We start from the raw sequence: 14724 nt of genomic DNA on the forward strand, positions 1-14724 counted from the left end.
TTATCGGTCATTGTAAAACTCACTGCCGAAAACTCTTCGTGAAATAACAGGAAGATAGCGTCTAATATAGCCCGAGTGATCAGAGTGAAAACTGAAAAATCTGCAGCTCTTATATGCAGACCGCGATAAGATTGGATGAACCTTTTATAAACACAAGGACAATAAACTTTTCCGGAATGCAAAAATGCTGAGATTTGCAAGAGTCCTCAGGAATCGCTGTACATGGTTAACATCAGCTGAGCAGGAATGTCAGATCCTTTCCGCAATATAACAGATGTGCACAATAAAAGCTGCCAAAACACAGCGAGAAATCTCATACTCTGCAAAAACCTGTCTAAAAAGTGACATTTTTGCAGAAACAGCGCCACTCTTTTCCACAGGCTGTGCCTGGTATTGCAGTTTGAACATCTGTGGCTTGGCTGCAATACCAGACAGTTCATGATTAAACCATCCATTAACCGCTTCACCCCTGGGCCATTTTCAATTTTTTTTTTTTTCTCCCCATCTTCCAACAGCCATAACTTCTTTATTTTTCCCATATATGGCCTTCTGAGGGCTTGTTTTTTGCGGGGAGGAGTTGTAATTTTGAATGGCGCCATTCATTTTACCATATAGTACAATGTGTTTTATTAAAACCATCCACATTTATTTACATAAATATCAAAACAAAATTTTCGTTTACTCCAATTATGGAAATATAGAAACCCAAGTCCAAAATGGTTCAGGTGCAGAAAAAGAAAAAAAAAAAAAAAAAAAGAAACAGTAATTTTAAAGTGTTTTTTAAAAGGGGATTTTCACCCCCAAATTAAAATTGACAATTTTTCATTAAATGAACCATTAAAGTGATGGACAAAGTTTGGTCGTCCTCTTTTATTTACTTACGGAGACTTATTGTCACTTTACTATATTCTTGGGGGCGGCCATTTTAGAAGACTAACAGGAAGTGCAGCTATAGTAGGTGTCACTTTTGGAACGGATCATAAAAGGTTATTAAGAAAGTAATTTTTTCTACCATCAGTTTCTGAAAAGCCAAGAAACAACAAATATGGCGGGCACTTCTTGTTACCACTTTAAAAAATGGCTGATAAAAACAAGAAAAATACTGAGCAAAAGTAAAAACGCAAGTCTTTTTTTATGTATTGAAGAGGAGCTGACTCAGATATTAATGACCTATTGTCAGATTGGTGGGGGTCTTCAAACCAGTATCATCCCTGAGCAAACGGATGTAGAGAGCTGGATTACAACAGCTCTATACATCCAGTAGTGGCCGTCCTTGGTACTGCAGCTCAGCTCCTACTGAAGTGAGGTGCAATACCTGAGAACAGCCACTGCACGGAGTAAAGAGCTGTGGTAGCAGATGGAGACCGCTGCTTTAATTATCAACCAATTGGTGGGTGTGTCGGTTGTCGGACCACCACAATATTATCTCAATATTGCCATCCCAGACTACCCCTTTAACAAATACATAATTTTTTTTTTTTTTAACAATGTATTAAAAACTCATCAGGGATATAAATATAAAAACATAAAAGAAAACAACCCCCCCCAAGAAAAAAATCCAGTGCATTTCAGTCTTGTAACGAAAAGTCAAAAGGTTCAAAATCTCTTCTGAAGGACTTGGCCTGGCTCTCCTCCTCGTCTGGTTCCAGTTTACAAGCCTTCCAGTCGGCCCTGGTTGGTATATTCAAGATGGCTTCGCTGGCCAAAACTTCCCTGTAATAAAAAAAAAAAATTGGTGACAAGTTTGTCCACTCCGGCTTCCCATGTTTAAAGGGGCCACTTATCGGATGAGCATCTCAAGCACGTTCTTATCATTCCTACCTTCCGAACTGCAACGGGAAGTTTTTCTTAATCCTGTGAAAGAGTTTATCTCCGTTATCTAACTCGACGTAAAAGTACGGTGTCCCAGGCTGGACAATCTAAAAAAGCAAAAAAAAAAAAAAAAAAAAAAAAGTTGAGATGGAGTCAAAGAAAGGTATCCCTAGACTTACGGGAATTAGTTAACTTACCTGCTTGATGTCGGTATGCTCTGGGATTTCCAGCAGCTCCATGTTCTGCTCCTGAGCTTGTACAATAAAGGACTCTTTAATGTCGTCTGTAGTGCAGCAGCTCAGCGGCAGAGGGACCACCTGGTAAAGAAATGCAATGCAGTCACCACTAGAGGGAGCTCACTGCATACTGGGTTATTAATGAGAGCTCTGTATACCCAGGAGGGCCATAGTCTAAAACACACCGAGGAAGTGTTGGCGCCCCCCGCCGTAGAAAATAATGCAAAGGATTGCACAGAAAATCACTGAAGAGGCAAGTCATCACCGGGACGGTGCGTCCCTCAGAGCAAGCGAGTCATCATGTCAGACAGGAACGGCCCGACGCTACAGACTTAAACTAATGAGATGCAATGAGCTGTTCGAGCCGAGGCAGCGGCAGGGAGGGCGCGGAGCTGGAAGGGACCTCCGAAAACACTGCGGGGGCTCGCATCATCTATGTGATGTCACCAGACTCACCCGCAATGTAGACGAGCGAGCCTCCGCGGTGACATCACAATTACACCCAAAAATCATGGAAGAGTCACCCTAGAGGGGACGGGCTCTTTATAAAGAAAAGGTGGGCAGGGTGGGATATACAGTATATGTGAATGTCACCAGCTGAAGGGCTCCCCGCCATTGTCATCCAGATCATCTTCATGGACGTCCCGGTCACTCCGGTGTTACATGCTGCCCCCTCTCCGCGCACACAGGCGGCCCTCCGCCCCCTCTCCGCGCACACAGGCGGCCCTCCGCCCCCTCTCCGCGCACACAGGCGGCCCTCCGCCCCCTCTCCGCGCACACAGGCGGCCCTCCGCCCCCTCTCCGCGCACACAGGCGGCCCTCCGCCCCCTCTCCGCGCACACAGGCGGCCCTCCGCCCCCTCTCCACCTCTCCACGCACACAGGCGGCCCTCTGCCCTCTCTCCAAGCACACAGGCGGCCCTCCGCCCCCTCTCCACGCACACAGGCGGCCCTCCGCCCCCTCTCCACGCACACAGGCGGCCCTCCGCCCCCTCTCCACGCACACAGGCGGCCCTCCGCCCCCTCTCCACGCACACAGGCGGCCCTCCGCCCCCTCTCCACGCACACAGGCGGCCCTCCGCCCCCTCTCCACGCACACAGGCGGCCCTACGCCCCCTCTCCACGCACACAGGCGGCCCTCCGCCCCCTCTCCACGCACACAGGCGGCCCTCCGCCCCCTCTCCACGCACACAGGCGGCCCTCCGCCCCCTCTCCACGCACACAGGCGGCCCTCCGCCCCCTCTCCACGCACACAGGCGGCCCTCCGCCCCCTCTCCACGCACACAGGCGGCCCTCCGCCCCCTCTCCACGCACACAGGCGGCCCTCCGCCCCCTCTCCACGCACACAGGCGGCCCTCCGCCCCCTCTCCACGCACACAGGCGGCCCTCCGCCCCCTCTCCACGCACACAGGCGGCCCTCCGCCCCCTCTCCACGCACACAGGCGGCCCTCCGCCCCCTCTCCACGCACACAGGCGGCCCTCCGCCCCCTCTCCACGCACACAGGCGGCCCTCCGCCCCCTCTCCACGCACACAGGCGGCCCTCCGCCCCCTCTCCACGCACACAGGCGGCCCTCCGCCCCCTCTCCACGCACACAGGCGGCCCTCTGCCCGCTCTCCACGCACACAGGCGGCCCTCCGCCCCCTCTCCACGCACACAGGCGGCCCTCCGCCCCCTCTCCACGCACACAGGCGGCCCTCTGCCCTCTCTCCACGCACACAGGCGGCCCTCCGCCCTCTCCCTCCTGCCAAACACAAGACATGTACACCCATCTCGTTCAGCGGACTGGAGTGGTGGTGCTCCCCTTAGAGAAGGCTTGGATGATAAGTGTATGATATTTCACAAAAGGCACAGAAATCCTGTACACTATATACGGGCAAGATATATTATATATCCCACTGTGTACAATATATATGTGACCAAACCCTTTTAGGTAACCTCATGTGTGCGTCAATTAAAGGGACAGGATGCAATTACCGTTGAGCCGCGCAGGGCTGATGTGAACACACTTCCATTCCCCACAGACCAATTAGAAGGAGAAATGGTTGCGGATGATCCTCCTTATCGGGCTCATTAGGGTCCAGACACAGATGTGTGAGCTGGATACATACAGAGAAGACTCCGTGCCACCAGGCAAGTGGGAGAACGGTCTAGTGATTACACCTATGAGGCGAGTCCTAGGGCGTAGAGGTGACCGGTCCGCTCCTTCCCCTGGCAAGTCACTATAAAACCACAGCTTGTACCTGCAGCTGAAGGTGCTGACTCCTGTAGTTCCTCTCAAACATCACAAATCTCTTCCCCTTAGACTTGTAAAACTTCTTCAGGGAAGCTTTGTACTTCTCACATTCTTCAACCACCTCAGAAGAAAGGTCCACCATGGCCTGGTAGTGGCCGATGGGCAGGATGAGGACGTGGTCCGACGTCAGGCCGCCCTTAGCAAGAGCAACGTAGCACTGGACGGGAGAGAAGAAGAAAAAACAAAGAAAGCCATTCACTAGTCAGACCGGAGCCGACACTTTCCTGATGATCTGCACTCACACTAAAAGTGTGGAAAATTAACCCCTTAACGCAAAAATGTAATGAAGCAAGATTGTTTTCCCCCTCTCCTCCTTCCAAGAGGCATATTATAATATTTGCTTATGTGTCACCAGCATATGTCGGAGCGCAGTACATACGGCGCACGTTCACTGCTGTATAACCTGCATAGGGCAAGTTCACTTTAAATTCTCATTAACGAAGACCCGATCGAAAATAAACAAGCGCGGCGTCAGGGGAGATGTGCCGACTTCTGTGACTATGCAGCAGAAGATATGGCGGATACAACTGTCAGGAGATGGGTGCAAGCAGCAGGACACAGGAGAGGCTGTAGGCACATCACAGCCCACCGAACGTGGTCACAGCCACCCAGGACCTCAACCCCCCTACCCCCTCCGGCGGACACGCACCACACTCCTCCCCCTCCGGCGGACACGCACCACACTCCTCCCCCTCCGGCGGACACACACCACACTCCTCCCCCTCCGGCGGACACGCACCACACTCCTCCCCCTCCGGCGGACACGCACCACACTCCTCCCCCTCCGGCGGACACGCACCACACTCCTCCCCCTCCGGCGGACACGCACCACACTCCTCCCCCTCCGGCGGACACGCACCACACTCCTCCCCCTCCGGCGGACACGCACCACACTCCTCCCCCTCCGGCGGACACGCACCACACTCCTCCCCCTCCGGCGGACACGCACCACACTCCTCCCCCTTGGGCGGGACCACACCCTGTAGTTTTGGTTGTGACGGTTCAGGTTCTTAGACCAAAACTGGTCACTCGACAGAAGATTCTAAATTACTCTGGTTATTCTTGTGCACTGTGATGTATCGGCTCTATAGAAAACATACCGGTTATACAATGACAGCATTCAGGGCATCACATCCGCTGACACTTACATGTTCCCCGATACTGACCACCAGGTGCTTCTCCACTTCAGGACTGGCGAGACAAAACCAGCACGGCCCCGTTGGCAGAGCTGTCAGGAAGAAGATAGTGGTAAGTAACGGAAGGAGCAAAAGGAATAGACCTCAGCAGCCTAAAATATGCTAGTTATAATTTACTACCCCAGAGCTGCAGTCACTATTCTGCTGATGCAGTCACTGTGTACATACATTACATTACTGATCCGGAAATAGATACAGCAGAATAGTGAGTGCAGCTCTGGGGTATAATACAGGAGGTAACTCAGGATCAGTAATGTAATGTATGTACACAGTGACTGCACCAGCAGAATAGTGAGTGCAGCTCTGGAGTATAATACAGGAGGTAACTCAGGATCAGTAATGTATGTACACAGTGACTGCACCAGCAGAATAGTGAGTGCAGCTCTGGAGTATAATACAGGATGTAACTCAGGATCAGTAATGTAATGTATGTACACAGTGACTGCACCAGCAGAATAGTGAGTGCAGCTCTGGAGTATAATACAGGATGTAACTCAGGATCAGTAATGTAATGTATGTACACAGTGACTGCACCAGCAGAATAGTGAGTGCAGCTCTGGGGTATAATACAGGATGTAACTCAGGATCAGTAATGTAATGTATGTACATAATGACTGCACCAGCAGAATAGTGAGTGCAGCTCTGGAGTATAATACAGGAGGTAACTCAGGATCAGTAATGTATGTACACAGTGACTGCACCAGCAGAATAGTGAGTGCAGCTCTGGAGTATAATACAGGATGTAACTCAGGATCAGTAATGTAATGTATGTACACAGTGGCTGCACCAGCAGAATAGTGAGTGCAGCTCTGGAGTATAATACAGGATGTAACCCAGGATCAGTAATGTAATGTATGTACACAGTGACTGCACCAGCAGAATAGTGAGTGCAGCTCTGGAGTATAATACAGGATGTAACTCAGGATCAGTAATGTAATGTATGTACACAGTGACTGCACCAGCAGAATAGTGAGTGCAGCTCTGGGGGGGTATAATACAGGAGGTAACTCAGGATCAGTAATGTAATGTATGTACACCGTGACTGCACCAGCAGAATAGTGAGTGCAGCTCTGGGGTATAATACAGGATGTAACTCAGGATCAGTAATGTAATGTATGTACACAGTGACTGCACCAGCAGAATAGTGAGTGCAGCTCTGGGGTATAATACAGGATGTAACTCAGGATCAGTAATGTAATGTATGTACACAGTGACTGCACCAGCAGAATAGTGAGTGCAGCTCTGGAGTATAATACAGGATATAACTCAGGATCAGTAATGTAATGTATGTACACAGTGACTGCACCAGCAGAATAGTGAGTGCAGCTCTGGGGTATAATACAGGAGGTAACTCAGGATCAGTAATGTAATGTATGTACACAGTGACTGCACCAGCAGAATAGTGAGTGCAGCTCTGGGGTATAACACAGGATGTAACTCAGGATCGGTATAAGACACAAGCAGTCTCGGCCACTCACGGTATTTCCTTGGCTGTTTGGTTTGGTGCCCGCCCTTCCCGTCCGAATGACGTTTCTTTCCTTGCTGCTTATTCAAGTCAAAGAAAAACTGCTGCGCCGCCTCTTCCTGCAGAGGTTTAAGAAAAAGTAATTAGCGGGAGGTCACAACAATGAGAATCCTCATTACACGGGTAATCAGTAATTAGGCAAATGTCTGAACAAACATGACATCCATGAGGTCAAGAAGTAGAAAGCTTGTGAATAACTGGATGCCGGGTGACTAGGAGCGAGCGTCTTCTGGGAGGGGAACGCCGGAGAGTACAGATAATTAGTGCGGCAATTAATCAAAACACCAAACAATCTGGTGACGGGGCTGAGATCAGCGCAGGCGGCAAGAGCGCTGCCATCTAGTGGGGGGAGGAGGTATAACCCAATGTCAGAGGCAAGAGCGCTGCCATCTAGTGGGGGAAGGAGGTATAGACCAATGTCAGAGGCAAGAGCGCCGCCATCTAGTGGAGAATGAACTTGATACTTGACTATTGCACTTAAACACACGGGCTGATGACCGGATCATGCAGCTTTGTATGAAAATCCCTATGTATTATAATTGCCAGACCTGAAATAACGAGCACTTTGCACCTATTGTGTCCCCCCATTTCCTTGTAGATTGTAAGCTTGCGAGCAGGGTCCTCACCCCTAATGTCACTGTTTAAATTGTCTTAACTTGTATTGAATTTGTCTGTATAAGTCCCCGCTTAATTGTAAAGCGCTGCGGAATATGTTGGCGCTATATAAATAAAGATTATTATTATTATTAATGAAGGTATAACCCAAAATGGCCACACACATTTACAGATATGTGTAACAGTGCACCAACTGTGAAGGGAAACCGCACATACACATAGTGGGAGGGAGGAGGTTAAATAAAAGCAGCCACGAATGACTGAAACTGCTCCAAGCCTCACAGCGGCCACAATGTAATGAAAGTGTATGAAGAAGACAGAAGACGAGACACCGGGCCTACAATCTGCTGTCCCTGGGACGTGCATAGCCGGAAAACAACGTCAAGATCCCACTGGGACAGGAAAAACTGTTTAGCCGCATCACTACACAACCGCGACATGAGCAATCAGAGAATGATGGGAGTAGTAGTGTCAATACAAGGGGGAGCACCGCCTCATGTCTCCGCCATCCATCTCAGAACTTAAAGGGGTTCTGTGGTGAATAAGTTATCGCCCGTCATCAGGAAAGGGGACTGGTGGAGTCTGGCCATTGTGCTTAGCGCCTGGAGAAGCCGTTTCTCCTGTTGCCACTTTGGAGAAGTCTCTATGATCTTTCCACATCTGTCACTGGGATTTTTGCCCATTCCTCAAGACAAGACTGCTCCAGCTCCTTCTCCTCTGGTGACCAGCAATCATCAAGTCTGACCTCAGATTCTTCATTGGATTAAAGTCTGGGCTGCGACTCGGCCGCTCCAAAAAATGTACACGTTTCCCCTTAAACCACTCGAGTGTTGCTTTAGCAGTTTTCTTTGGGTCATTGTCTTGTTGCAGGGGCAGCCTCCGTCCCAGGATCAAATCACTAGCGAACAGGTTTTGCTCACAAATATCCCTGTATTTCCCACCATCCAATTTCCCCTTCACTCGTACCATTTTCTCTGCACCCAATGCTAAAAAACATCCCCACAGCACGATGCTGCCACCACCATGTTTCACTGTGGGGATGGTGTTCTTGGGGTGATAAGCTGTGTTGGTATGGCGCCAGGGCGTACACATGACTTTATTTTTCTCATATCACTTCACAGCTTAGACTAAGGATAAAATAAAAACAAACATTTGATTCCGCGCCATAGAAGGACCAAGATGGCGGTCATGAAAGAAAGCCAGTGCTCGCGTCACAGCGGGAGTCGCTCTGCGCGCAATGACGCCATTTATCATGTTCGCAGCGGCATTTTAATGGTTGCACTGCTGCGATCAGAGTGTGGTCCGGTCGCTGTGGTCAGAAGTCGGCTAAGTAACAAGGCCGGCGTCTCCCTGGGACGGTACGAGATCGGCTCATGACCCGGATTCACCTATTGCTTAGCGTCCCGTGATGAAAATGGTCACAGGTCATTAACCAGTTAGTGCCGGTCACTTTTTTTTGCCCCCCATTAATCCCACAGAACATCAGCTCATGTCACCTCCTCTGCGGCTTTAGCCCCCGGAGATTTCTTGGCGTCTCGCCCCGATTTCCTATATGGGTTCTCAGTGACGTCCAGCGGCTGCTTCACCAGCTCCGCAGCGTCCATCAGACTGAGGGGCACAATGCTGAACGCATAGACGTACTGCAGCACAAAAAAGGGGGACAAGGAATTAAATAACCAAGAAGAAAATCATACGTTCCATTTTCTTTTTTTCCATACAAAACATTCCCATTCTGACACATTGTGCCCCCTGACATGCAAGCGCTGTCATTAGAAGGGTCTTTCTCCTCCTCCAACACATCTGGAAGCTGAGCTGAAGTCGGCCAAGAAGAGATCAGGGGAAAAAAAAAAAAAGAGGGACATAAAAAAAGTAACAAACGAGTTACTCAATGTGATTGCGCTCACTGATGGATTCTTAGTTAACTCCTTTTCAGTGTAAAAAAATATTAACTATGCGTTTTTTTCTTTTACTACAAAAATGATTTTTAGACCGAAATACATGTATTTAAGTATATAAAAAAAAAAAAAAAAAAAGAAGTCTATTGAGAAACATAAATCGAAATAGGAGCTGCAGACACGAAACGGTAGATTTTTAATTTGCACAGTTAGCCCCATGTAGAGATGCGTTTCGGCCTACTTTACCTTCTTCTTACCAGGATTGCCAACACTTGCCAATGCTATGAAGCGGCTGACGTGCTGGGCGTTTTCTTGTAAGACCACGTGGTTTCTGTATAAAAGAAAAATAATAATAATAATTATTATTATTATTATTATTATTATTATTATTATTATTATTATTATTATTATTATTAATAATAATAAAACATTTTAAAAATCCTCATTACTAAAAGGGTTATAAAAAAATAATGCAAAAATAAGCAAAAAAAAAAAAAACTAGTCAGTAAATAATGAACCTGACAGACGAGGGCATACGGACTAATGACGGATATGAGGGCGTCCTCACCTACCTACCTGTAAGGAAGGCGCTCGTAGTTTTCCCCTTGCAGCGCCGAAAAGTGATATCGAGGCTTTAAACTGACAGCGAGACCGGCGACCGCCGCGGATCCACAGGTTTTCACGTTCACATCAGTCTGACAACAGGAAAAAAAATCCGTATATTACATAATACAATCAGGTCAAATACGAGCACCATACAAACGCCATTACGTAACCCCTTCAGACCGGGCAATTTTCTTGTTTTTACCTCCCCTTATTCACAGAGCCATGACTTCTTTTTCTTTTTTAAAAGTCCATTTAAGGGACTTAAAACTGCGATTGTCTGATGGCCTGTACTACACATGCAGTGCTCCAGCTCAAACACCATCTATGAACGCTGGCTGTAGGCCGGCGTTCACAAGAAGATCATGATGACAGGTATGGGGGGGGGGGGGTATTCAGTAGTGCTCCCCCCAGCTATCGTGACACCCATCGGAGCGCTGCGATCACGTGAGGCGCAAGCCAATGGGAGGGATCAAAGACGCACTTCCTGTCTGCGTGTGTTAAATTGACAGCGTCCGAAATCCCCGGCAAAATGATATTTGGAGGGGGATTTTGCACGTAGGCCCCAACGGGGGACACCGAACGCGATGAGAAAGCACCATAACAGACTACTTCCGTCAGCAGATATTAACCATTTAAATGCTGCTGTCGGACGGCGTCAGGGTGCCTATTCACACTGCCTCCCAACAAGCCCCCCGTGACGTCATCGTAGCAGGACGATTGGTTAATATGACAGCTGGGGATCTGCTGAAGATACCGTTTCGCCCTAGCACCTCATACACTGAGAAACCTGCTCTAAGCTATGAGAGGGGGCGTGGTCTTTTCTCTGGTGTGTTGCTGCTGGCTTATGATTGGTTAGCGTCAAACAGGAGGAAGAAGTACACGCCCTACTGAGCACCCAGGGCAAAAATGGTCTTCACAAGGAACCTCCTCCAAGGAGGGAGCAGACAGGGGAGCAGACAGGGAACACACCGGAGCGTTGCCGTAGTTCCACACATCCCTGGGCCACGGCGATGTTAGTAATATGTCCACGCCTCTGAACTTGGAGTTTGTGGTTAGAGACGTTTTCAGAGATGTGACATCCTTTGCAGTAAAGCAGTAGGCTGGAGCCGGCTCGCTGGAGGACTCGATGCCACTCAGGTAGGCAATCTGAAGACCAGACGCACCAGTAAATACTCCTTTCCTACCTGTAAATAAGAATATGACCAAGTTAGGCAGATTTATGCCAAAAAGCGGGAAAGAAAAGCTGTTGGAAGTCGTTCTGAGTCACCCAGGCTTCACAGAAATACAAAACCACTTCTTTGTTACCTCTGTAGCCAACTCCTATAGACAGCGGGAGTTACTTACAGAGGTAACAAAGCAGTGAAATTTAAGTCAATGTTTGATATATGGCAAGCTGGTAGCCAAGAGCTAGAAAAACACGAGCCAGACAGACGGACACCCCCACTGAAGTGATAGAAGAGAGAAATCAATATTTCTTTGCATAAGCCCCAAATAATACATTGATTTTACTATACAGCTACATATGATCCTTCCTTATCTCATACTGCCCTGCCTGTATGACAGCAGTTCTTTACATGAACCAGGGGGGCTCAGGATGAACAGTTAAAAAGTCCCACTGAATATCAGCAGTTTCCTAGGACAGAGAATAACTTACCCAGGTAGGTTATATTTGTAGCCAACTCGCAGCCCTCGACATCTTCAAAATATTTTACCGTCTCTTGATTATTTGCGCCGAGAACGTAGGTCTGAATAGGAGCTAAAAAGACAAAGAAAAAAAAATTATGTATCAACACAAAAAGAAAGGCGACGTTATGCTGAGGATGCAGCCACCATTGCAGGCCGCATGTGGTATTACATGTCAGTAACATAATGCATGGTGGTGGGGTGGTGGGGGTCCTGGCCATCCATATGAGCAGAGGGGTCAAACGAAAAGTTAAAGAAAAAATAAAATAAATAAATGTTTTTGGGGGCAAAAAGATTCACTTGCACTACACTACACTACACACCTTGCTTCGCTCCAGATTTATATTCCCGCCAAAGGGCTTCACTTTCCGGACTGGTTCCAAAAAAACTCCCAACGCATAAAAGCAACTGCAAGAAAAATAATAAATATTAGGCGGTGACCTCAATTTTCTTGTGCGCAGGTGCCGGAGAGTCACAGTCACTTCCGGTCCCAGTGTTCTCCAGCACTCTGAAAAACTGCAAGGAAGCTGGGGCTGCACTCACTTCCCTGCACTCAGCTTGTATCACCCCATCCTGGAACAAGACATCAGGGAGGACAGAGCTGGGTTCACTTACAAAACTCTTTGTATCCCCAACCCCTGATAACGTCCTGGATCCTTGATGACAGTGTGGTAGAAGTGAGCGCAGCACCGGCACTCTGCTTCTGTCTCTGCCGCCAGAGGGTCGTCTCACTGTAAAAGGAGACATCATCTGGGGGTGGTGACAGAAGCAGGGTGAGTGACACCAGCACCGCCCCCAGATGACAATTCAGTGATTTTCAGCACTGGTTTAACTCACCCTACTTTGATTGCTGCCCCCCGATTATGTATCACTTCATCATGGGACATCGATGAAAAACTGTGGTGAGTGACTGCTATACCGCCCCCAGATGACGTCCTGTTCCAGGAGCGGAAGTGCAGCTTCAGCATCTTGTGACGTCTAGTTTTAGATGCAGCGCTGGTATCACTCACCCCACTTCTATCGCCGATACCCAATTACATATCATTGCATCAGGGGACAGCGATGGAAAAGAAAACTGTGGTAAGTGGGTGTCTGTTACACCGCCTCCTGATGACGCCCTGTTCCAGGAGTGGAAGTGCAGCTTCAGCATCTTGTAACGTCCAGCTTTAGATTCAGTGCTGGTGTCACTCACCCCACTTCTATCGCCGATCCCCGATTACATATCATTGCATCAGGGGGCAGCGATGGAAAAAAAAAAAACTGTGGTAAGTGGGTGTTTGTTACACCGCCTCCTGATGACGCCCTGTTCCAGGAGGGAAAGTGAGTGCAGCTCCAGCTTCCTGTGACGCCCAGATTTTGAGCCCCCTCATACAAAACGTCACAGGAAATGCAGTTAAAGAAAAAAACACAAAACAAACAAACAAAAAAACACAAGTGGAGATTAGCATGAAAGAAAGAAGTGTAAGGTATTTAACAATAAAGTGAACGACAAAAGTGCTATGAAAAAAAAAAAAAAAAAGAAATAGATTTTTATAAAGGACATTTTAGGTATCGGACCACCCCTTTAATGACATTATGTTGCCAGAGATGATGATGGTTATTCTTGCTCCGCTCACTTCTATAAAGGGCAGGTGATGTCACATATACCAATACCTTCCAATCGCCCTCAATACCCACCCGTCACCTGTCTCGTGCAGAGCGGAGCCGTTCTAATTCTCGAAAACGTAACGAAGCCTTTACTTCTCCTTACCTCGAACTCTCCGCTCTTTTTCTGAATTTGGCGAACTCTGTTGAACAGAAGATCAAACTTCCCGTAGACGTCACCGCAGGCCAATCTGTAGAGAGGACACAGGGCAATAACCAGCAGCTATCCTAGTGATGTGGTGTATGGCGCCCCCTGCTGCCATCAACAGGAATTTACAAGTCTGATATTCACCAATAGAGAATACTTTACGGTCACTGATCTTTAAAGGGGTTCTCTGGGCGTGTGATATTGACGTCCTATCCAAATCGGTGAGGGTCAATCGGTGAGGGCAAATGGGGCCAAAACTTTACCATAAAGGGGTCTTAAAGTATTGGGGTTCCTGGCACTGTGAGGATTCACAAGTCTGCAGTCATATAGACAACCCCTTTAACACAACTGCACCTAAGCAAATCGTAGACCGATCGCTCATAAATAGCGAGTGCGCTCGTTATCTAGGAGCTCGACCACCGCTGGTGCACAGCAGAGGTGGATGGTGACCTTGGCAACCAGCAGCAAATTATAGAATTAAAAAAATCCTTATGTTATTGAGAAAAAAAGAGAATTCTTAGTAAGAGATAAATGACAAAAGTTGCGACCTGATCAATATACCCCAAAATAAAGACATTATCCATATACAAGCAGGTACAGGCAGCTTCCATCCTCCTGCACGTCCCCACTTTCCGGTTCTCTCTCGGTACTTACACCCGCAGAGCCTTGTCCGACATGTCCCCGGGTCACCACGCCTGTAGCAGACCCAAAATCCACCAATATCTACAGCGTGGAACGCACACAACACTACTTCCGTCCGAACTCTTTCCTGATAGGCCGATCAGTATCACGTGATAATTCCTTTTCCTGTCCAACGTCTTCTGGGAGTTGTAGTTTTATTGACATAAGCGGAACTGGAATACAAAACTACAATTCCCATAATGCACCACACAGCGCAGTGGCAAAATCGGATTTTCTGTATGCAGCAGGTAATTTTTCATCACTACTGTGACTGCTTAATTGATTTCGAGCGAATATTCAGCGTAAAAAACTTTAAAAATAAGCGGAAGTGACGTAAAGGGAGGAGCTTAATTTTTTAATGGGCGTGACTGCTCTAATATGGGCGTGGT

General features: G+C 48.1%; 1 protein-coding gene across 1 annotated transcript; it reads right to left on the bottom strand.

Moving 5' to 3' along the window:
- Nucleotides 1-602: 602 nt before the first annotated feature.
- CWF19L1 (CWF19 like cell cycle control factor 1) lies at nt 603-14463 on the bottom strand. The gene is made up of 14 exons (XM_077266533.1): nt 14309-14463; nt 13613-13697; nt 12186-12270; nt 11834-11935; nt 11149-11363; nt 10150-10268; nt 9820-9904; nt 9175-9318; nt 7017-7122; nt 5491-5570; nt 4290-4499; nt 2010-2129; nt 1822-1919; nt 603-1713 (listed from the first exon to the last, which is right to left on the bottom strand). The coding sequence occupies exons 1-14, from the start codon at nt 14329-14331 to the stop codon at nt 1569-1571; spliced, it is 1617 nt and encodes a 538-aa protein (XP_077122648.1). The 5' UTR covers nt 14332-14463; the 3' UTR covers nt 603-1568.
- Between the last annotated feature and the right edge of the window lie 261 nt (nt 14464-14724).

Source organism: Ranitomeya variabilis, chromosome 5 (assembly GCF_051348905.1).
Source record: "Ranitomeya variabilis isolate aRanVar5 chromosome 5, aRanVar5.hap1, whole genome shotgun sequence".
NCBI lineage: Eukaryota > Metazoa > Chordata > Amphibia > Anura > Dendrobatidae > Ranitomeya > Ranitomeya variabilis.

Bases quoted from the DNA above. Each gene is read 5' to 3' on its own strand.
- CWF19L1 (XM_077266533.1), bottom strand. From the start codon at position 14,331: ATGTCGGACAAGGCTCTGCGGGT. The intron at 12,271-13,612 runs GTAAGGAGAAGT...TTTTTCTTGCAG, and splicing joins AAAAGAGCGGAGAGTTCGAG to TTGCTTTTATGCGTTGGGAG. The intron at 7,123-9,174 runs GTGACATGAGCT...AAACCTCTGCAG, and splicing joins GGGCTAAAGCCGCAGAGGAG to GAAGAGGCGGCGCAGCAGTT.